General features: G+C 49.8%; 1 protein-coding gene across 1 annotated transcript in view; it reads right to left on the bottom strand.

The window, feature by feature from the left end:
• LOC147093193 (uncharacterized) overlaps positions 1-23984 on the bottom strand; it is a 108485-nt gene that overhangs the window by 25683 nt on the left and 58818 nt on the right. The window contains exon 2 of the mRNA XM_085974190.1: positions 16433-17191. Coding sequence (XP_085830316.1) covers positions 16433-17191 — 759 coding nt within the window. The remainder of the gene's footprint in view (positions 1-16432; positions 17192-23984) is intronic.

Below are 23984 nucleotides of genomic sequence, written 5' to 3'. Positions count from 1 at the left end.
CTGTCTTTCTCGAAATAGTGCCATGGGATCTTTTATATCCAGCTGAGAGAGCAGACGGGGCCTCAGTTTAACATCTCATCCAAAAAACGACACCTCCGACAGTGCCACACTCCCTCAGCACTGCACTGGAGTGTCAACCTGCATTTTTGTGCTCATAGTCTCTGGAGTGGGACTTGAACCCCCAACTTTCTGACTCAGAGGCGAGAGTGTTACCAACTGTGCCACTGGCTGACACTAAAGAACAAGCAGTTCTGACGAAAGGTCATCGACCTGAAACATTAACTGTTTCTGTCTCCACAGATGCTGCCTGACCTGCTGAGTATTTCCAGTAGTTTCTGTTTTTATTAAAGAAACGAGGGAGTGATTGCTGACAGGAAGAATGTTGGGTCGTCCTGCGCATGTGCACCTCCCTGGCGGCTGAGGCAAAACACCGACTCACCCCCACCTGAGCCGTGCACCAGTACCAGATGTTGCGGCTTCGCATGCGCGGCCGGTGTTCCAACCGTGGGGTTTTGTGTGATGAGCATGCGCGTTGCGGACTGATCGGGACGGGCAATTGTAGAGCAGGAGGGAGAGCGCGGGGGCCATGAGCACATGCGCGGGACTCAGCGTCAACAGAGCGCTTTCTGGAGCGCGGGGGCTTGTGGGTATTACAGCCGCCATTACTGCTGATCCTTTCAACCAACCTGTGTAGCAGCTGGAGCCTGCAAATCAGCTTCACTGCCCCTAGGTTCGGAAAGGGGAAAATTAAACAACAGTTTGCCTCTGATCCTTTTCTGATCTCAATTTACAGGGTTATAGAAGTGGAGCAGTTACAGGCGGGAAGCTCAGACCAAACATCACATCAAGATCTGACAGAGTCACTCGATTCATCAGGACCTGAATATCATCGGCCTTTGCACATGGAAGGAGAAAGCAGCGATCGCAGCGATGACAAACCGCACACGTGTTCGGTGTGTGAACGCGGATTCAGCCAATTGCCTGACCTGGTGAGACACGTGCACCGTCACACCGGGGAGAAACCGGGTAAAGCTGGGGACGGCGGGAAGGGATTCAGTTCCCCATCTGCATTGGAAGTTCAATGGCACAGTCACACCAGGGACAGTCTGTTCACCTGCTCCGTGTGTGGAAAGGGATTTGTTTGTTCATCCCACCTGCAAACACACCAGCGAGTTCACACTGGGGAGAGACCATTTCAGTGTTCTGACTGTGGGAAGAGCTTTAAAAGCCCCAGGGATCTGAAGAAACACCAGCTTGTTCACACTGATGTGAGACCCTTTAACTGTCCTGACTGTGGTAAGAGCTTTAAAAGTCTCCGGGAGCTCAAGCAACACCAGCGAGTTCACACTGGGGAGAGGCCGTTCACCTGCTCCGATTGTGGGAAGGGATTCACTCAGACAGCCAACCTGCAGAGACACCAGCGCCTCCACACTGGGGAGAGGCCATTCACCTGCTCCATGTGTGGGAAGGGATTCAGTGAGTCATCCAACCTGCAGACACACCAGCTTGTTCACACTGACGAGATATCCTTTAAATGTTCTGACTGTGGGAAGAGCTTTAAAAGCCCCCAGGAGCTGAAGGGACACTGGCTCCTACACACTGGGGAGAGACCCTTCACCTGCTCCGTGTGTGGGAAGGGATTCGCTCGGTCCTCCACCCTCCTTTCACACCAGCTTGTTCACACTGATGAGAGGCCGTTTAACTGCCCTGACTGTGGGAAGCGTTTTAAAAGCCCCGGGGCTCTGAAGGGACACCAGCTTGTTCACACTGCGGAGAGGCTGTTCACTTGCTCCGTGTGTGGGAAGGGATTCTTGAAGTCCTCCACCCTGCTGAGACAACAGCTTGTTCACACTGATGAGAGGCCATTTAACTGTTCTGACTGTGGGAAGAGCTTTAAAAGCCCCGGGGATCTGAAGGGACACCAGCTTGTTCACACTGTGGAGAGGCTGTTCACTTGCTCCGTGTGTGGGAAGGGATTCTTGAAGTCCTCCACCCTGCTGAGACAACAGCTTGTTCACACTGATGAGAGGCCATTTAACTGTTCTGACTGTGGGAAGAGCTTTAAAAGCCCTGGGGAGCTGAAGGGACACCAGCGAGTTCACACGAATGAGAGACCCTTTAAATGTTCTGAGTGTGGGAAGAGTTTTAAAATCCCTGGGGATCTGAAGAGACACCGGCTCCTCCACACTGGTGAGAGGCCGTTCACCTGCTCTGTGTGGGAAGGGATTCACTCAGTCATCCACCCTCCTGTCACACCAGCTTGTTCACACTGACAAGAGACCCTTTAAATGTTCTGACTGTGGGAAGAGTTTTAAACGCTCGAAGAGCCTTAAGAGTCACCAGCGTCTTCACACTGATCATAGAATCTAACAGCACAGAAGGAGGTGATTCGGCCCATCGTGTCTGTGCCGGCTCTTTGAAAGAGCTGTCCAATTTAGTCCCAAACCCCAGCTTTATCCCCAGAACTCTGCAAACTAGTCCTCTTCAAGGACATGTCCAATTACCGTTTGAAAGTTCCTGTGGAACCTGATTCCAGCATCCTTTCAGATGGTGCGTTCCAGATCTTAACAACCCTCTGTGTGAAAACAATTCTCCTCATTTCCCTCTAGTTCTTTTAGCAACTATTTTAAATCTGTGACCTTTGGTTACCGACCCACTTGCCAGAGTGAACAGTTTCTCCCTACTTGCTCGATCAAAACCCCTCATCATTTTGAACACTTCTATCAGGTCTCCTCTTAAACTTCTCTGCTCTAAGGGGAACAATCCCAGCTTCTCCAATCTCTCCACATAACTGAACTCCCTCATCCCTGGTATCATCCTGATCAACCTCCTCTGTACCCTCTCCAAGGCCTTGACATCCTTCCTAAAGTGTGGTGCCCAGAACTGTACACAAGACTCCAGCTGAGGCCAAAACCCTGCAGCTGTACAAAACCCTGGTTAGACCACACCTGGAGCACTGTGAGCAGTTCTGGGCACCACACCTTAGGAAGGATATGTTGGCCTTGGAGGGAGTGCAGCGTAGATTTACCAGAATGATACCTGGATTTCAAGGGTTAAGTTACGAGGAGGGATTACACAAATTAGGGTTGTATTCCCTGGAATTTAGAAGGTTAAGGGGTCATCTGATTGACGTTTTCAGGATATTAAGGGGAACAGATAGGGTAGATAGAGAGAAACTATTTCCGCTGGTTGGGGATTCTAGGACTGGGGGCAGAGTCTAAAAATTAGAGCCAGACCTTTCAGGAGTGAAATTAGGAAACACTTAGATACATAGATACATAGAAGATAGGAGCAGGAGTAGGCCATTCAGCCCTTCGAGCCTGCTCCGCCATTCAATGAGATCATGGCTGATCATCCAAACTCAGTACCCGGTCCCTGCCTTTTCCCCATATCCCTTGATCCCTTTAGCCTTAAGAAATATATCCAACTCTTTCTTGAATATACTTAATGAACTGGCCTCCACCGCCCTCTGTGGCAGAGAATTCCACAGGTTCACCACTCTCTGGGTGAAGAAATTCCTCCTCATTTCAGTCCTAAATGGCTTACCCCTTATCCTTAGACTATGACCCCTGGTTCTGGACTCCCCGGCCATCAGAAACATCCTTCCTGCATCTAGTCTGTCCAGGCCTGACAGAATTTTATAGGTTTCGATGAGATCCCCTCTCAATCTTCTAAACTCCAGTGAGTATAAGCCCAATCGACACAATCTCTCCTCATACGTCATTCCTGCCATCCCAGGTATCTGCCTGGTGAATCTTCGCTGCACTCCCTCCATGGCAAGAACGTCCTTCCTCAGGTAAGGCAACCAAAACTGCACACAATACTCAAGATGTGGTTTCACCAAGGCCCTGTGCAACTGCAGCAAGACATCCCTGTTTCTGTACTCAAACCCTCTCGCTATAAAGGCCAACATACCATTTGCCTTCTTAACCGCCTGCTGCACCTGCATGCTTACCTTCAGTGACTGGTGCACAAGGACACCCAGGTCTCTTTGCACTTCCCCTTCTCCCAATCTATTACCATTCAAATAATAATCTGCCTTCCTGTTTTTGCCACCAAAGTGGATAACCTCACATTTATCCACATTACTGTTTTCCAAGTGCTCTGCTATTACATCTTTTATAATGGAGTCTAGCATTTTCCCCACTACCGATGTCAGGCTTACCGGTCTGTAATTCCCCGTTTTCTCTCTACCACCTTTTTTAGCTACCCTCCAATCCATGGGAACTGTTCCAGATTCCATCGAATATTGGAAGATGATCAGCAATGCATCTACTATTTCTAGGGCCACTTCCTTAAGTACCCTTGGATGTAGATTATCAGGCTGATCTGTGACCTAACTCCATACACCCGCCTTTGGCCCATATCCCTTAATGCCTTTGGGTAACAAAAACACCTCTACACACAAAGGGTGGTAGAAGTTTGGAACTCTCTTCCGCAAATGGCAATTGATGCGAGATCAATTGTTAATTTTGAATCTGACATTGATAGGTTTTTGTTACCCAAAGGCATTAAGGGATATGGGCCAAAGGCGGGTGTATGGAGTTAGGTCACAGATCAGCCTGATAATCTACATCCTAGGGTACTTAAGGAAGTGGCCCTAGAAATAGTAGATGCATTGCTGATCATCTTCCAATATTCGATGGAATCTGGAACAGTTCCCATGGATTGGAGGGTAGCTAAAAAAGGTGGTAGAGAGAAAACGGGGAATTACAGACCGGTAAGCCTGACATCGGTAGTGGGGAAAATGCTAGACTCCATTATAAAAGATGTAATAGCAGAGCACTTGGAAAACAGTGACAGGATCGGATAAAGTCAACATGGATTTACAAAAGGTAAATCGTGCTTGACTAATCTACTGGAACTTTTTGAGGATGTAACTGGTAAAATATATAAGGGAGAACCAGTGGATGTGGTGTATTTGGACTTTTAGAAGGCTTTCGATAAGGTCCCACATAAGAGATTAGCATGTAAAGTTAAGGCACATGGGATTGGGGGCAAGGTATTGACTTGGATAGAGAACTGGTTGGCAGATAGAAAGCAAAGAGTTAGAATAAACGGGTCTTTTTCCGAGTGGCAGGCAGTGTCTAGTGGGGTACCGCAGGGATTGGTCCTTGGACCCCAGCTATTCACAATATATATTAATGATCTAGACAAGGGAACTAGATGTAATATCTCCAAATTTGCAGATGACACAAAGCTGGGTGGGCGTGTCTGCTGTGAGGAGGATGCCGAGAAACTACAGGATGATTTGGACAGGTTGGGTGATTGGGCAGAAGCATGGCAGATGCAATATAACGTGGATAAATGTGAGGTTATCCACTTTGGTGGCAAAAACAGGAAGGCAGATTATTATCTGAATGGCAGTAGATTGGGAGAAGGGGAAGTGCAACGAGACCTGGGTGTCCTTGTGCACCAGTCGCTGAAGGTAAGCATGCAGGTGCAGCAGGCGGTTAAGAAGGCAAATGGTATGTTGGCCTTTATAGCAAGAGGGTTTGAGTACAGGAACAGGGATGTCTTGCTGCAGTTGCACAGGGCCTTGGTGAAACCACATCTTGAGTATTGTGTGCAGTTTTGGTTGCCTTATCTGAGGAAGGACGTTCTTGCCATGGAAGGAGTTCAGCGAAGATTCACCAGGCTGATACCTGGGATGGCAGGAATGACGTATGAGGAGAGATTGGGTCCATTGGGCTTGTACTTGCTGGAGTTTAGAAGAATGAGAGGGGATCTCATTGAAACTTATAAAATTCTGGCAGGATTGGACAGACTAGATGCAGGGAGGATGTTCCCGATGGTCAGTGGATCCAGAACCAGGGGTCACAGTCTAAGGATAAGGACAGAAATGAGGAGGAATTTCTTCACCCACAGAGTGGTGAACCTGTGGAATTCTTTACCACAGAAGGCAGTAGAGGCCAATTCATTCAATATATTCAAGAAGGAATTGGTATTTCTTAATGCTAAAGGGATCAAGGGGTATGGGGAGAAAGCAGGGACCGGGTACTGAACTTGGATGATCAGCCATGATCACATTGAATGGCGGGGCAGGCTCGAGGGGCCGAATGGCCTCCTCCTGTCCTATGTTCCTAGTGATTTGTAAAGGTTTAGTGTAACTTCCTTATTTTTGTATTCAATGGCCCTATTTGCAAAGCCAAGTATCCCATACGCTTTCTGAACCGCCTCACCAACTTGCCGTGGCACTTTCAAAGATTTGTGAATATGGACCCCCAGGTCCCTCTGCTCTTGCACCCCCTCAAAATAGTCCCATTTAGATTATACGGCCTCTCCCAAACTGCATCACTTCACACTTATCATTTAATTTCATCTGCCTTGTGTCTGCTCATTTCACAGTCTGTGTCTGTCCTTCTGAAGTCTGCTACTACTATACTCACTATTTACTACGTTGCCAAGTTTTGTATCATCCATAAACTTCAAAATTGTACACCTATACCCAAGGCCAGGTCATTTATATATAACAAGAAAAGCAATGGTCCTAATCCCGACCCCTGGGGAAGCCCACTGCATACTTCCCTCCAGTCAGAAAAACATCCCTCAGCACTACTCACTGCCTCCTCTCCCTTAGCCAATTATATACCCAAATTATCATCGGCCCTTTAATTCCCTCTGCTTCTATTTTCTGAGTAAGTCTCTTATGTGGTATTTTATCAAATGCCTTTTGAAAGTCCATATATACATCTACTGCACTACCTTCATCAACCCTCTGTTACTTCATCAGAGAACTCAATCAGGTTAATCAGACACGATTTACCTTTAACAAATCCATACTGGCTGCCCCTTATTAACCCATGCTTCTCCAAGTGAGAATTAATTTTGTCCTTGACAATGGTCTCTAGTCGTTCACCCACCACTGACATTAGACTGATTGGCCTGTAGTTACCAGGTTTAACCCTCTCCCCCTTTTTAAACAGGGTGTAACATTTGCAATCCTCCAGTCCTCTGTCACCACTCCCATATATCTGAGGGAGATTGAAAGAGTGTGGTCGGAGCTTCTGCTATCTCCACCCTAGCTTCCCTCAGCAATCTAGGATGCATCACATCTGGTCCGGGTGACTTGTTAACTTTGAGTGATGACAACCTATTTAGCACCTCCTTTCTATCCATTTTTATCCAATTTCTCTACTCCCCCCTCCTCTATTGCGACATGAACTTCATCCTCTTCTTTTGTGGAGACAGATGCTAAGTACTCATTCAGTACCTCAGCCACGCCCTCTGCCTCCATATGATGAGCTCCTATTTGGTCCCTAAGCGGCCCCACCATTCCTTTAACTATCCTTTTACTTTTGGTACGTTTATAAAAGATTTTTGGGTTCCCTTTTACATTACCCACTAATCTTTACTCGTATTCTCTCCCTTGTGTCAGCTGTGGCTCAGCGGGTAGCACTCTCGCCAGTTAGAAGGTTGTGGGTTCATAGTCCCACTCCAGGGACTTGAGCACATAAAGCTAGGCTGACACTCTAGTGCAGTGCTGAGGGAGTGCTGCACTGTCAGAGGTGGTGTCTTTCTGATGAGACTTTAAACTGAGGCCCCGTCTGCTCTCTCAGGTGGATGTAAAAGATCCCATGGCACTATTTTGAAGAAGAGTAGCGGAGTTATCCCCGGTGTCCTGGCCAATATTTATCCCTCAACCAACATAACAAAAACAGATTACCTGGTTATTATCACATTGCTGTTTGTGGGAGCTTGCTGTGCACAAACTGGCTGCCGTGTTTCCCACATTACAACAGTGACTTTGAGATGTCTGGTGGTCGTGAAAGGCGCTATATAAATGCAAGTCTTTCTTTCATATATCCTTTTTCAATTTCTCCCACACTCTCTGTATTCTCCTGGTTTTTGACTGTATTCTGTACCTGACATTTGTAGTAAACCTCCTTTTTCTGTTTTATTCTAACCTCGATAGCCTTTGTCATCGGGAGCTCGAGCTTTGGACGGCCCATCTTTCCTCCTTATGGGAATATGCTTGGTTTGTACCCGGTGTCAAATTTTGTTTTATAATGCTCCCGTGAAGCGTGTTGGGACATTTTACTACATTAAATACGTTCTATAAATACAAGTTGTTGTTATTGTCTGACACTAACAAATTTCACAGAGGAAAATAACAATTTTTTTACTCCGAAATGTTAAATATTTTGTTCCACAAAGTTTATCTGCTTTTATTCATGAATTTAAAAAGTCTGTATTAAAACCTGAGCCAGTGTGTTGTGAGACAAAGAGCCTTGTGTCCAATGCGGGGAATAAAGGCCCACAGCCTCCCCTGGCCTCGGGCCCTGAACAAAAGACTGGAGAAACTCGCTGCCCTGCGGATCAGACAATCAGCCGGCGCTAGTCCCGCCCCTCGGGCTCCCCGATTGGTTGGAGGACACGCCTCCCGCTCGCTCCCTATTGGTCGGAGGCACACGTCAATCAGACCGTGGACCCGCGTCACGTGTTCATGGGGCGATGAGGTCGCTGGGGCCGCGGGCCCGGTCACGTGTCTGAGGAAGTCTAATCCGCTCCGTTCGCTTTCCGGGACCCTAAAACTCCCAGGTTTGTGTTTATCGTCATTTATTTCCCCGTCCCTCTCCACTTCTCCGTCTAGCTGAGAAAACTCGCTTTCCGCCGGTAATTCCGACTGTTCAACCGTTAACGACTGTTACTCAGTGTGTCGCCCCCGAGCATGCGCACTAGCAGCTGGGCCTGGGACTCTGCCCCTGAGCATGCCCACTAGCAGCTGGTCCTGAGACCCTGCTGCCCCTGAGCATGCCCACTAGCAGCTGGTCCTGGGACTCTGCTGCCCCTGAGCATGCCCACTAGCAGCTGGTCCTGGGACTCTGCCCCTGAGCATGCCCACCAGCAGCTGGTCCTGGGACTCTGCTACCCCTGAGCATGCGCACTAGCAGCTGGTCCTGGGACTCTGCTGCCCCTGAGCATGCCCACTAGCAGCTGGTCCTGGGACTCTGCCCCTGAGCATGCCCACCAGCAGCTGGTCCTGGGACTCTGCTACTCCTGAGCATGCCCACTAGCAGCTGGTCCTGGGACTCTGCCCCTGAGCATGCCCACTAGCAGCTGGTCCTGGGACTCTGCCCCTGAGCATGCCCACTAACAGCTGGTCCTGGGACTCTACCCCTGAGCATGCCCACTAGCAGCTGGTTCTGGGACTCCGCTGCCCCTGAGCATGCCCACTAGCAGCTGGTCCTGGGACTCTGCTGCCCCTGAGCATGCCCACTAGCAGCTGGTCCTGGGCATCTGCTACCCCTGAGCATGCCCACTAGCAGCTGGTCCTGGGACTCTGCCCCTGAGCATGCCCACTAGCATCTGGTTCTGGGACTCTGCCCCTGAGCTTGCCCACTAGCAGCTGGTCCTGGGACTCTGCTACCCCTGAGCATGCCCACTAGCAGCTGGCTCTGGGACTCTGCTGCCCCTGAACATGTCCACTAGCAGCTGGTCCTGGGACTCTGCCCCTGAGCATGTGCACTAGCAGCTGGACCTGGGACTCTGGGCCCCTGAACATGTCCACTAGCAGCTGGTCCTGGGCAGACCCCTGAGCATGCCCACTAGCAGCTGGTCCTGGGACCCTGCTGCCCCTGAGCATGCCCACCAGCAGCTGGTCCTGGGACTCTGCCCCTGAGCATGCCCACTAGCAGCTGGTCCTGGGACGCTGCCCCTGAGCATGCCCACTAGCAGCTGGTCCTGGGACTCCACTACCCCTGAGCATGCCCACTAGCAGCTGGTTCTGAGACTCTGCCCCTGAGCATGCCCACTAGCAGCTGGTCCTGGGACTCTGCCCCTGAGCATGCCCACTAGCAGCTGGTCCTGGGACTCCACTACCCCTGAGCATGCCCACTAGCAGCTGGTTCTGAGACTCTGCCCCTGAGCATGCCCACTAGCAGCTGGTCCTGGGACTCTGCCCCTGAGCATGCCCACTAGCAGCTGGTCCTGGGACTCTGCTGCTCCTGAGCATGCCCACTAGCAGATGGTCCTGGGACTCTGCCCCTGAGCATGCCCACTAGCAGCTGGTCCTGGGACTCTGCCCCTGAGCATGCCCACTAGCAGCTGGTCCTGGGACTCTGCCCCTGAGCATGCGCACTAGCAGCTGGTCCTGGGACTCTGCTGCTCCTGAGCATGCCCACTTGCAGCTGGTCCTGGGACTCTGCCCCTTAGCATGCCCACTAGCAGCTAGTCCTGGGACTCTGCCCCTGAGCATGCCCACTAGCAGCTGGTCCTGGGACTCTGCTGCTCCTGAGCATGCCCACTAGCAGCTGGTCCTGGGACTCTGCTGCTCCTGAGCATGCCCACTAGCAGCTGGTTCTGAGACTCTGCCCCTGAGCATGCCCACTAGCAGCTGGTCCTGGGACTCTGCCCCTGAGCATGCCCACTAGCAGCTGGTCCTGGGACTCTGCTGCTCCTGAGCATGCCCACTAGCAGCTGGTCCTGGGACTCTGCCCCTGAGCATGCCCACTAGCAGCTGGTCCTGGGACTCTGCCCCTGAGCATGCCCACTAGCAGCTGGTCCTGGGACTCTGCCCCTGAGCATGCGCACTAGCAGCTGGTCCTGGGACTCTGCTGCTCCTGAGCATGCCCACTAGCAGCTGGTCCTGGGACTCCGCCCCTGAGCATGCCCATTAGCAACTGGTTCTGGGACTCTGGGCCCCTGATCATGCCCACTAGCAGCTGGTTCAGGATCACTCGCTTGTGCATTCTCCAGACACACCAGCGAGTTCACACTGGGGAGCACGGTGGCATAGTGGTTAGCACTGTTGCCTCACAGCGCCAGGGACCCGGGTTCAAATCCAGCCTCGGGTGACTGTGTGGAGTTTGCACATTCTCCCCGTGTTTGCGTGGGTTTTCTCCGGGTGCTCCGGTTTCCTCCCACAGTCCAAAGATGTGCGGGTTAGGTTGATTGGCCATGATAAAAAAATTGACCCTTAGTGTTAGGGAGGATTAAATACGTGGGTTACGGGGACAGGGCTTGGGTGGGATGGCTGTCGGTGTAGGGACCGGGTCCTAGGGTTTGGATGATCAGCCATGATCTCGTTGAATGGCGGAGCGGGCCGAATGGCCTACTCCTGCTCCTATCTTCTATGTTTCTATGTTTCTATGAGAGGCCGTTCACCTGCTCAATGTGTGAGAAGGGATTTAATCGATCATCTAACCTGCTGACACACCAGCGAGCTCACATGTGACTGCAGGGGTAGGATTCTGCTGTTAATCACATCCAGGACTGAACCATGTTCATTCTGACAGTTGGGGTTTGTTTCTGCTGATGTTAATATCCCTATAACTGGGCTGGAGTTTAATATTCTGGATATATAGCTGATTGAGTTGTCGGAGCTGCAGTGTTTATTTAAGAACTGCTGTCTGATCTTTCCCCTTAATTTCTGATGAAAGTCCCTGAATTATTTTACAATAAAATTATGAACTTTTACTTCAATCGTATATTAATCTTTGGGATAAAATCTACAATTCATTGTCTGAAAGGTTCCACCGATGAACATCTCCATTAGAAAGTGCAGATTAATCCTTGCTGACAATTCTTACTGACTTGCACATTACACACAGTGGCACCTCCATTATCCACCAGAAAGAAGGGGAATGGGAATTGGTGGAGAATCGAGAGTCCCCAAATGTTGCCCCTCCCGTCTGGTACAGCAATCCCCTCGGCACGGGAATGGAGTCAAGTCCAGTTATAGTGACGGGATGAGTTAAAGGTATTTACTCAGACGGGCGGAAGGTGGGAAGTGGTGTTCCACAGGGATCGGTGCTGGGACCACTGTTGTTCACCATTTACATGAATGATTTGGACTTGGGAATCAGAAGTACAATTTCAAAATTTGCAGATAACATGATATTGGGGGGTGTAGTTAACACTGAGCAAGACTGCGATAGCATCCTTGTAGAATTATTCAGTTGTGTTCAGTAAATAGCAGCATCTTTTAATTTGCTTTGACTGATCACATCACTATATAGTTATGTGAAAAACAGAAATCATTAACAGCTCCCAATTTCAGAATTGTCAGATTCAAACTCAGCTTCTTCCAAGTACAATCTAACATTTCAAAAATTGTAATGGATGTAGGTGAGATATTAGGACTGTTGTCTAACACAATCCAAACACAGTGACACACAGACAGATGGGCAGGTGTAGCTTCACAGCGAATCCTTTCAAGTCTCACTAAAAAGTGGCAGACTGGCAATCCATTGTTCACTAATGGAGTTGTGATCTTTGTAAATTAAGAAAGGAAATGCATGGGAATGTGTCAACGAGTTGATTAACAGAGTGAGGCATCGGCCCAGAAATTCGGGTCGGGGGCTTCCCGCGGGTGTAAGTCCCCGATCGGCACTTACCTTGCGCGCCGGCCGTTGAGCTGTGGGCCCCCGTGGAATTCCGATCCGGGGCCTGGTCCATCTGCCGGCGCGCAGTGCTTGCGTATCCCAGGGGTGCAGTTAGTTCGATGCATCCCCTGGGATCACGTGGGCCACGGGGAGCCAATCGGAGCAGGGAATGCTCCGTTCATAAGTCTGACAGGAAGACCTGTCAAGACTTATAAATACTACGGCCCCAAAACAGCACTAAATCTTCAAATACATTTTATTAAAATCACATATTTTAAATAAACTGTAAATTACATGAAATAACTATTTTAAACAATTTAAATTTTTGAAAAAAATAATTTTATTTTCTAATGGGGCTAAAAATCAACTTACCTTGCTTTAAAGTATTTAAAAAATAATAAACCTGTGGGGAAAAATGTTTTAATTTTAATTAATTCACCACTTACCTTGTAAAAAGCAGGCCTTACGCCTGCTTTTTATATTTCTAAATTCTGCAGGCTGCCCCCCCCGGGAATACCTGTATATAAAAAAAACCGAAGTTTGATGCGCACGCGCAGGCGTCCCCGTGCACGCGTTCGACCTCTGAACTTCTTCGTTCAGAGGAACGGAAGTGCCGGTTTCCCGCACATGCGCAGTGCATGCAGGAAACCAGCACTTCCATCGGGTCTACGGGTGAGTACCCCGTGCGTACTCACCCGCAGAGACCGAATTTCTGGGCCATCGTCTCCCTTTGATTTCTATTTCTGACACCAGGCAACAGAAAAAGGTCATTACAACACGACATAAACAGACTCTTCAGGTGTGAGACATCAGACTTCAGAACAACACGTCTGCCACCTCTGGCCACAAACCTCAGTACAGTCAACCTTTCAGCAGCTGCAGCCCTGATTAAATAATTAGTAGTTTAACATGTCTAGTAGAACTTTTGTAGCAAAATAGAAGAAATGTATTTGTGACACACACACAATTAATAATTACATCACAATGTGATTGTGAGGATCGATTATCGTCTCTTTAACCCGAGGTGTCCACCGGTCGAGGATGGTATCAAGTGAACCGGTGGACACCGCCTGCTCCCTCTCCAGGGCCACCCGGGTAGGGACAAGACCACGGGAGAGAGGCAGGCAGCCAGAGCGAACCGCCATGGGCCCCGCCCATCCTGGGCCTACAAATTGCTGTTTTCACCAGGCCCAAGAGCAGGTCCAGGAGAAGATCCTCCCACTTACCCACCCCCCTCCGCACCAGGCGGACAAAGATTAGGAACGTGGGGCTAAAGTGTAACCAAGAGTTGAGGAGCAGCCCCTTCAGGTAACTATACAGGGGCTGCAACCTCTCACACTGAATATATACACGGCCCGGGGACTCCTCTAGGCCGCAAAAAACACATCTGGCCTTGGAGTCCAGAAAAGAGTTTAAAAACTGTTGCACACGACAGCTCCCTGCAACAGTCTCCACCCCAGATCCCCAATGGTGCTGGGAAGGACCCCCGCGTAGAGAGCCCTCCATTGGGGACCCACGCCTCCGTCAGACAGCAAGATGACCCGCCAGTCTGATTGAGATTCGGCAATAAACAAAATTAATCAATAAATGACACAGAAACCCGAGTCCCCGGGTCCTCAGTCCTGGTGTGAAGTACGCTGGCCACCAATTTTCCGTTACTAACTCACACCTCAGGCCCCGCCCAGTCTGGTTTAATTACTAAATGTTTTCTAACTCAGGTTTCAGGCCTGTCATTCTGAGGGAAACAAGGCCTCATTTATTGGTGTGTCCCACCCGAGCGGCTGTTAATGACTTTAATAAACTGGCAGCAAGGTTTTTTTTAAAGGTGGAAAGAGGTGAAAAACGCAACTAGCAATGCCTCAAAACTCACGGACAGAGAAATCCACTTCATCAGCGCCCCTGCCACAGGACTCAATATTCACCCTCTCCACCACTGATGCACTGTGTCTGCAGTATGTACGGTCTACAAGATGACCACGGTCAGGCCGTGTGGAGTCAAGGGCCAGGCAGCAGAATGGATGGAAAGATCGCTACAAACTTCCCTTAACTCCAACCCTCTGATTTCTGTTTTGTAGCCATCTTTCCATCCATTCTGCTGCCTGGCCCTTCACTCCACACGGCCTGACCTGGGTCATCTTGTCGATCTTACATACTGTTATGGCTAGCAAGCTGGTCACAAAACAGAAAACAGAGAGTAGGGGTTAAGAGTAGCCACTCAGACTGGCAAAAGGTGGGAAGTGGTGTTCCACAGGGATCGGTGCTGGAATCACTGTTGTTCACCATTTACAGAAACGATTTGGATTCGGGAATCAGAAGAACAATTTCAAAGTTTGTCGATGACACCAAATTGGGAGGTAGAGTTAATACTAAGGAAGACAAAATGCAAGAAGATATTAATAAATTTCAGAATGGGCGTGTAATTGGCAAATGAATTTCACTGTAGATCAGTGTGAGGTGGTGTGTTAATGAATTTCACTATAGGTCAGTGTGAGGTGTGTTTTGGGGGGAAGAATAAGGAGGCCACACACTATTTGGACAAGGGGGTGAAATTGGGTTGCTTTGTGCCTCCCGCGATATTCAGTGGGAGGTTAGCGGTGGAGGTAGGCGGTAGCTCCCCGCAGCACTGCACCGCTGGCAATGACGTCATCGCCATGTGCAGCACCCCGGCTGCAACCTTGGGTTGCGACCCCTGACCTATCATCGGACGATATGTCCGACAGGGTCAGGGGTTGTTCCTGCAGCCGTGGCGGCGCCACTTAAAGGGCAGGTGTTGGGCGGCAACTTTTAATTTTGGCCGACTGCCAGCACCTGCCCCCTTCCCCTTTCTTCTTTGGGGTGCCAGCCGCGATCGCTCAGCCCGGCGCTCCTTTTGATCCGACACCCCACTCCCCAGTGGTCCAGCAGGGCCCCGGTGTGCGCAGTGCTAGGCTCCTCCCCGTTAATCAGGGAGGGAGGTCTGTTATGACGCGGTGCTATGTGCCGACGGGCGTGGCGCTGTTACACGAAGTGCCGGGAAATTCACTGGTAGCGCCCCAAGAGGGAGGGGAGCGCTTCCAGTAGCACCCCGCCTCCTGCCTGGGGCGCTACCACTGAATTTAATGCGCAGGGGTGCTAACTTTTTCGGAGGGCTAAAATTAGCCCCGGTGACCTTAGCGACCCAAAGGGGGCGCCACCGAATTTCCCCCTAAGAGTCTAAATGGGCTGGAGGAGCAGAGGGTTCCAGGGATACAGATACACAAATCACTAAAAGTAGCAACACAGGTTAATAAGGCCATTAAACAAAAAGCACTGGGGTACATTCCTAAAGGAGCCTCCTGTTCCTTGCCTTGGAGCTCTGAACCATGGCAGAGAGCGGCTGGGACACGTTTCTCACACGCCTCGAGATTAACCCGCACGGCAACTTTGCTGTCAGTGAAGAGAGAGAAGAAAGACCAAAGTGCCATTTGCCCCTCTCAGTGTGGCCCTGAAGGACTGTGTCCAGGCTGGAGTTCTGTTCCCACCGTACGATCCTCCCCCAGATTGTCCTTTCTGAGCTCCAGCCAGGTGATGCTAAACACTCAGGTGGGAAAGAAGAAAATCTACAATAATGTGTTTAAAACAAAGCTGGTTTATTTGACATCTATCCAGAATATTAAACTCCAGCCCAGTTATAGGGGTTATTAACATCAGCAGAAACAAACCCCAACTGTCAGAATGAACATGGTTCAGTCCTGGATGTGATTAACAACAGCAATAACAGCAGAATCCAACCCCTGCAGTCACTTGTGAACTCACTGGTGTGTCAGCAGGTTGAATGACTGAGTGAATCCCTTCCTACACACGGAGCAGGTGAACGGCCTCTCCCCATTGTGAACTTGCTGGTGTGTCAGCAGTTTGGATGCCAGAGTGAATCCCTTCCCACACTCAGAGCAGGTGAATGGCCTCTCCCCAGTGTGAGTGCGCTGGTGTACCGTGAGCTCAGATGATCGCCTGAACGCAGTCCCGCAGTGAGAGCACCTGAACGGTCTCTCGTCAGTGTGAACTCGTCGATGGCATGTCAGTTCCCTGGAACTTTTAAAGCACTTCCCACAGTCCGAGCAATTAAAAGGTCTCTCATCAGTGTGAACTCGCTGGTGATTCAGCAGGTTGGATGAATTAGTGAATCCCTTCCCACACTCAGAGCAGGTGAATGGCCTCTCCACAGTGTGAACTCGCTGATGATTCAGCAGGTTGGATGACTGAGTGAATCCCTTCCCACACTCAGAGCAAGTGAACGGCCTCTCCCCAGTGTGAACACGCTGGTGTCTCAGTAAGTGGGATGACCGAGTGAATCCCTTCCCACACTCAGAGCAGGTGAACCGCCTCTCTCCGGTGTGAATACGCTGGTGTCTCAGTAGGTGGGATGACTGAGTGAATCCCTTCCCACACTCAGAGCAGGTGAACCCACTATCTCCAGTGTGAACATGCTGGTGTGTCAGTAGGCGAGATGAAATAGTGAATCCCTTCCCACACTCAGAGCAGGTGAACGGCCTATCCCCGGTGTGAACACGCTGGTGTATCAGCAAGTGGGATGACTGGGCGAATCCCTTCCCACACACAGGGCAGGTGAACGGTCTCTCTCCAGTGTGAACACGCTGGTGTGTCTGAAGTTCAGATGACTGAGTGAATCCCTTCCCACACTCAGAGCAGGTGAACGGCCTCTCCCTGGTGTGAATGCGCTTGTGTGTCGATAGGCCAGAGGGGTGGCTGAAGCCTCGTCCACACACAGAACACGTGTACGGTTTCTCCCCGTTGTGAACGGTGCTTTTTGCTTCCATGTTCAGAGGCCGATGATATTCAGATCCGATGAGTCGAGTGACTCTGTCAGATCTTGAAGTGATGTTTGGTTTAAGCTTACCGTCTGTAAATCCTCCCCTTCAAGTGCCCTGTAAAATTAATATAAAACAGGGAGCGTGAGAGACAACCCACAAGAAAACAAAGGCAGGTTGTGAAATTGAGCTCAGTGAATCTGGTCAATTGTGGGGCCGGCACTAGAAAAAAGTGACCATGAAAGCTGCTGGATTGACATAAAAACCCAACTGGTTCACTGATGTCCAAAAATGTGCGGGTTAGGTTGATTGGCTATGATAAATTGACCCTTAGTGTTAGGGGGATTAAATACGTGGGGCTACGGGATAGGGTGGGATATGTGTTGGTGTAGGGGTTACGGGGATCGGGTGGGATATGTGTCGGTGCAGGCTCGATGGGCCGAAATGGCCTCTATCTGCACTGTGGGGTTTCTGTGTTCTGTGTGTTCAGGGAAGGGAATCCGCCACCTGGTCTGGGCCTACACAAGACTCTGGCCTCTATGGGAGGAGAGAGAGAGAGAGGGGGGGGAGGGGGCAAAGGAAAGGAACTTTATACATCTGCAACTCGACCAGAACTTTGACAGAACATCCCTTACCCGCAACCTCCACCACCTAGAAGGACAAGGGCAGCTGTTGTATGGGAGCACCATCACCTGCAAGTTCCCCTCCAAGTCACACACCATCCTGACTCAGATATATTCATCGTTGCTGGGTCATAATCCTGGAACTCCTTACCGAACAACATTGTGGGAATACCTTCACCACACGGACTGCAGTAGTTCAAGAAGGTGACTCACCACCCCCTTCTCAACGGGAAACTGGGGATTGGCAATATTTGCTGCTCTTGCAAGCTACGCCCACATCCCAAGAATGAATTAAAACAAATCTGTAGATGTAAACTGGATTAAAAGCCTCTACAGAAATACTTGTTCCTAAAACAATACTCTTTTACATTGTACGGACAGCGTCTGTGTAACAACCTAATCTCCCCTAGAATCCACCTCCCTTGACAGTCTCTCATTGGAAATTGTTGGGTTCTCCTGGGCTCAGAAGTACTGGGGGTTAAACCCAGCAGCTTCTCCTCCATCTCCACTCCAGCTCAAACTGAAGCATAGAAACATACAAACATAGAAACATAGGAGATAGGAGCAGGAGTAGGCTATTCAGCCCCTGAAGCCTGCTCTGCCATTCAATGCGATCATGGCAGATTATCCAAATTCAGTACCCGGTCCCTGCTTTCTCCCCATACCCCTTGATCCCTTTAGCTTTAAGAAATATATCCAACTCATTCTTGAATATATTTAATGCATTGGCCTCCACTGCCTTCTGTGGTAGAGAATTCCTCAGGTTCACCACTCCCTGGGTGAAGAAATTCCTCCTCATTTCTGTCCTAAATGGCTTACCACGTATCCTTAGACTGTGACCCCTGGTTCTGGACTCCCCGACCATCAGGAACATCCTTCCTGCATCTAGTCTGTCCAGTCCTGTCAGAATTTTATAAGTTTCAATGAGATCCCCTCTCATTCTTCTAAACTCCAGCGAGTACAAGCCCAATTGTCCCAATCTCTCCTCATATGTCATTCCTGCCATCCCAGGTATCAGCCTGGTGAATCTTCGTTGAACTCCTTCCACGGCAAGAACATCCTTCCTCAGATAAGGCGACCAAAACTGCACACAATACTCAAGATGTGGTCTCACCAAGGCCCTGTACAACTGCAGCAAGACCTCCTTGTTCCTGTACTCAAACCCTCTCGCTATGAAGGCCAACATACCATTTGCCTTCTTAACCGCCTGCTGCACCTGCATGCTTACCTTCAGCGACTTGTGCACAAGGACACCCAGGTCTCGTTGCACTTCCCCTTCTCCCAATCTATTGCCATTCAGATAATAATCTGCCTTCCTGCTTTTGCCACCAAAGTGGATAACCTCACATTTATCCACGTTACATTGCATCTGCCATGCTTCTGCCCAATCAGCCAACCTGTCCAAATCATCCTGTAGTTTCTTGGCATCCTCCTCACAGCACACACACCCACCCAGCTTTGTGTTGTCTGCAAATTTGGAGATATTACATCTAGTTCCCTTGTCTAGATCATTAATATATATTGTGAATAGCTGGGGTCCAAGGACCGATCCCTGCGGTACCCCACTAGTCACTGCCTGCCACTCGGAAAAAGACCCGTTTCTTCCAACTCTTTGCTTTCTATCTGCCAACCAGTTCTCTATCCAAGTCAATACCTTGCCCCCAATCCCATGTGCCTTAACTTTACACGTTAATCTCTTATGTGGGACCTTATCGAAAGCCTTCTGAAAGTCCAAATACACCACATCCACTGGTTCGCCCTTATCTATTTTACCAGTTACATCCTCAAAAAATTCCAGTAGATTAGTCAAGCATGATTTACCTTTTGTAAATCCATGTTGACTTTGTCCGATCCTGTCACTGTTTTCCAAGTGCTCTGCTATTACATCTTTTATAATGGACTCTAGCATTTTCCCCACTACCGATGTCAGGCTTACCGGTCTGTAATTCCCCGTTTTCTCTCTCCCACCTTTTTTGAATAGTGGGGTAACATTAGCTACCCTCCAATCACGGGTACTGTTCCAGATTCCATCGAAAACCCAGCAGCTTCTCCTCCATCTCCAATCCAGCTCAAACTGCTGCAACAAAAAGACCTACACAGGCGGCCAGGGACCAACTTCCGTCAGCCTGCAATAAAACTCTTCCCGACAGCCGCTGACTAATGGCGGCAGCAGCACCCACAATTCCCCGCGCCCCAGAAACCACTCCATGCAACGCGCTGATTTCCCCGCTGAGAGTGCGCATGCTCCCCGGGGCCGAGGGCCATTCTGGGAGCCTGGCTCGAGTCGGACTCGGTGGAACCGCCTGAAGTAACCGGGAAGCGGCGGCTCGGATGGGGGAGGCGCTGCACCCTGGGTTTCCTGGTGCCGGGGCTCTGGCCGCACGTCCGCCGGGCCCGGCCGCCCTGATTCTGATTGAGGTTTTTGATGAGGTAACAGAGAGGGTTGATAAGGGCAATGCGGTTAACGTGGTGTACATGTATTTCCAAAAGGCGTTCGACAGCGTGTAAAGTTAAGGCACATGGGATTAGGGGCAAGGTACTGACGTGGATAGAGAACTGGTTGGCAGACAGAAAGCCAAGAGTTGGAAGAAATGGGTCTTTTTCCGAGTGGCAGGCAGTGACTAGTGGGGTACCGCAGGGATTGTTCCTTTGACCCCAGCTATTCACAATATATATTAATGATCCGGACGAGGGAACTAGATGTAATATCTCCAAGTTTGCAGACGACACAAAGCTCGGTGGGCGTGTGTGCTGTGAGGAGGATGCCGAGGAAACTCCAGTATGATTTGGACAGGTTGGGTGATTGGGCAGAAGCATGGCAGATGCAATATAACGTGGATAAATGCGAGGTTATCCACTTAGGTGTCAAAAACAGGCAGGCAGATTATTATCTGAATGGCAATAGATTGGGAGAAGGGGAAGTGCAACGAGACCTGGGTGTCCTTGTGCACCAGTCGCTGAAGGTAAGCATGCAGGTGCAGCAGGTGGTTAAGCAGACAAATGGTATGTTGGCCTTCGTAGCGAGAGGGTTCGAGTACAGGAACAAGGATGTCTTGCTGCAGTTGTACAGGGCCTTGGTGAGACCGCACCTTGAGTATTGTGTGCAGTTTTGGTCGCCTTATCTGAGGAAGGATGTTCTTGCCATGGAGGGAGTGCAGCGAAGATTCACCAGGCTGATACCTGGGATGGCAGGAATGATGTATGAGGAGAGATTGGGTCGATTGGGCTTGTACTCACTGGAGTTTAGAAGAATGAGAGGGGATCTCATTGAAACTTATAAAATTCTAACAGGAATACACAGACTAGATGCAGGAAGGATGTTCCCAATGATCAGGGAGTCCAGAACCAGGTGTCACAGTCTAAGGATAAGGGATAAGCCATTCAGGACAGAGATCAGGAGGAATTTCTTCACCCAGAGAGTGGTGAACCTGTGGAATTCTCTACCACAGAAGGCAGTAGAGGCCAATTCATTAAATATATTCAAGAAGGAGTTAGATATATTTCTTAAGGCTAAAGGGATCAAGGGATATGGGGAGAAGGCAGGGACAGGGTACTGAGTTTGGATGATCAGTCATGGTCTCGTTGAATGGCGGAGCAGGCTCGAGGGGCCGAATGGCCTACTCCTGCTCCTATCTTCTATGTTCCTATGTGTCCCCAGGTATTTTAAGGGGCAGTGCCTCTCTCTGTATCATGTAAGAGCAGGGAAGTTCTGCTTGAACTGTACAAAAACACCAGTTAGGCCACTGCGCACAGTTCTGGTCGTCCCCATTGCAGGAAAGATGTGACTGCTCAAAACGGGACATTAACGAGGATGTTGCCAGGACTAGAGAATTTCAGCTGCAAGAAAAGATTGAAGACATAGAAACATGGAAGATAGGAGCAGGAGTAGGCCATTCGGCCCCTCGAGCCTGCGGCGTGTCCGGGCGCGAACCACGTGGGGAAGTCAAAGGTTGGCTGGAGCGCATGCGCAGCCCACCTCGCACTGTTGGGAAGCTTTTCAAATTTATTTTTTTGAACAAATTGAAAACACTCATTAATTTCCCCAACCTCCTCCCCCCTAAAGTGCTATTATTATTATTGTTGTTCCTCATTTGTGTGGGGTGTGTCTTTTTTTTACCTTGCGGTGGCGTGCACCGATCCAACCGACCTTGTTGCGTGCTGGCGTCAGCGCGTAATCGGAGGTGTGATTGACGCGAGGCACCCGCCAATCAGGAGCGCGGAAAACGCTGGGAGGACCGGGCGGGCTGACGGTCCTCCAACTAATAGCGGCGCGGGAGGGACGGGGGCGGGACCTCGGTGGGCTGCGCGCGCCGATCCAACCAACCCCTGGGCGTTGCGTGTTGGCGTCAGCGCGTAAGCGGATGAAGGGTGTGATTGACCCTAGACGCCCGCCAATCAGGAGCGCGGAAAACGTTGGGAGGACCGGGCGGGCTGACGGTCCTCCAACCAATAGCGGCGCGGGAGGGCGGGACTTCGGTGGGCTGCGTGCGCCGCTTTCCTGCTTTCATTGTCTGCAGGAACTGTTAAAGGGAAGGGGAGGAGGGGGTGAAAAAAAAACAAGCTTGTGAGTGTTTATTCCTTTGCATTACCTTTATTGCAAGGATATTCATCAATTGCATTCATTTAAAAATAAGTGAACCTTTTCTCTTTTCGACCTTTATCCAGAACAAAGAGCCCTGGTGCTGTGAACATTTTGGCGGGCAGCCACTTTTAAAGGGACAAAGACCAGCATTCTTCCTCCTCTCTCTCTCTCTTGTGAGTATTTGTGGTGGGTGAGAGGGGACCGGGGGTGAGTCAAAGGGGACTGCAGCCCCTTTTCAACAAAAAATAATTGCTTGGCCATTTAAAGGGGAATGGGTGCCCCCCAGGTATTTAAAGGGGCAGTGCCTCTCTCTTTCTGTATCATGTAAGAGCAGGGAGGTTCTGCTTGAAATGTACAAAACACCAGTTAGGCCACTGCGTGCAGTTCTGGTCGTCCCCATTGCAGGAAAGATGTGACTGTGCTCCAGACGGGAGATTTACGAGGATGTTGCCATGACTAGAGAATTTCAGCTACAAGGAAAGATTGAATACATAGAAGATAGGAGCAGGAGTAGGCCATTCAGCCCCTCGAGCCTGCTCCGCCATTCAATGCGATCATGGCTGATCATCCAAATTCAGTACCCGGTCCCTGCCTTCTCCCCATATCCCTTGATCCCTTTAGCCTTAAGAAATATATCTAACTCCTTCTTGAATATATTTAATGAATTGGCCTCTACTGCCTTCTGTGGTAGAGAATTCCACAGGTTCACCACTCTCTGGGTGAAGAAATTCCTCCTCATCTCAGTCCTAAATGGCTTACCCCTTACCGTTAGACTGTGACCCCTGGTTCTGGATACCCCTGCCATCGGTAACATCCTTCCTGCATCTAGTCTGTCTAGTCCTGTTAGAATTTTATAAGTTTCAATGAGATCCCCTCTCATTCTTCTAAACTCCAGTGAGTATAAGCCCAATCGACCCAATCTCTCCTCATACGTCAGTGCCTCTTTCTGTATCATGTAAGAGCAGGGAGGTTATGCTTGAACTGTACAAAACACCAGTTAGGCCACCGGCTAGAGTGCTGCGTGCAGTTCTGGTCGCCCCATTGCAGGAAAGATGTGACTGCTCGAGACGGGAGATTTACGAGGATGTTGCCAGGACTAGAGAATTTCAGCTATGAGGAAAGATTGGAGAGGCTGGGGTTGTTTTCTTTGGAACAGAGGAGGCTGAGGGGAGACCTAATTGAGGTGTATAACATTGAGGGGCAGAGATAGGTCCTTCCTGTTCACTCTATTTCCCTTAGCAGACAGGGTAATAACCAAGGGGCGTAGATTTAAAGTAATTGGTCGGAGGTTTAGAGGGGAATTTGAGGAGAACTTTCTTCACCCAGACGGTGGTGGCGGTCTGGAACTCACTGCCTGAAAGGGTGGTAGAGGCAGAGACCCTCATCACATTTAAAAAGTACTTGGATGTGCACTTGAAGTGCCGCAACCTACAAGACTCTTGACCAAGTGCTGGAAAGTGGGATTAGGGTGGATAGCTCTTTTTCGGCCGGCACCGACATGATGGGCCGAATGGCCTCCTGTGCCGTAAATTCCTATGATTCTATGAATTGTAGTTAAAAGGACAGACACCCCACAAACTCTGTTCCCTAGCCACTGACTCCATCCTTCTCCCTAACATCTGTCTGAGGCAGAACCACACTGTTCGCAACCTTGGTGTCATATTTG

This window comes from Somniosus microcephalus, unplaced genomic scaffold (genome assembly GCF_052327205.1).
Source record: "Somniosus microcephalus isolate GS21.2 unplaced genomic scaffold, FLI_Smic_1.0 unresolved_chr1, whole genome shotgun sequence".
Lineage (NCBI taxonomy): Eukaryota > Metazoa > Chordata > Chondrichthyes > Squaliformes > Somniosidae > Somniosus > Somniosus microcephalus.
This window is presented reverse-complemented; position numbering and strand designations above follow the sequence as displayed.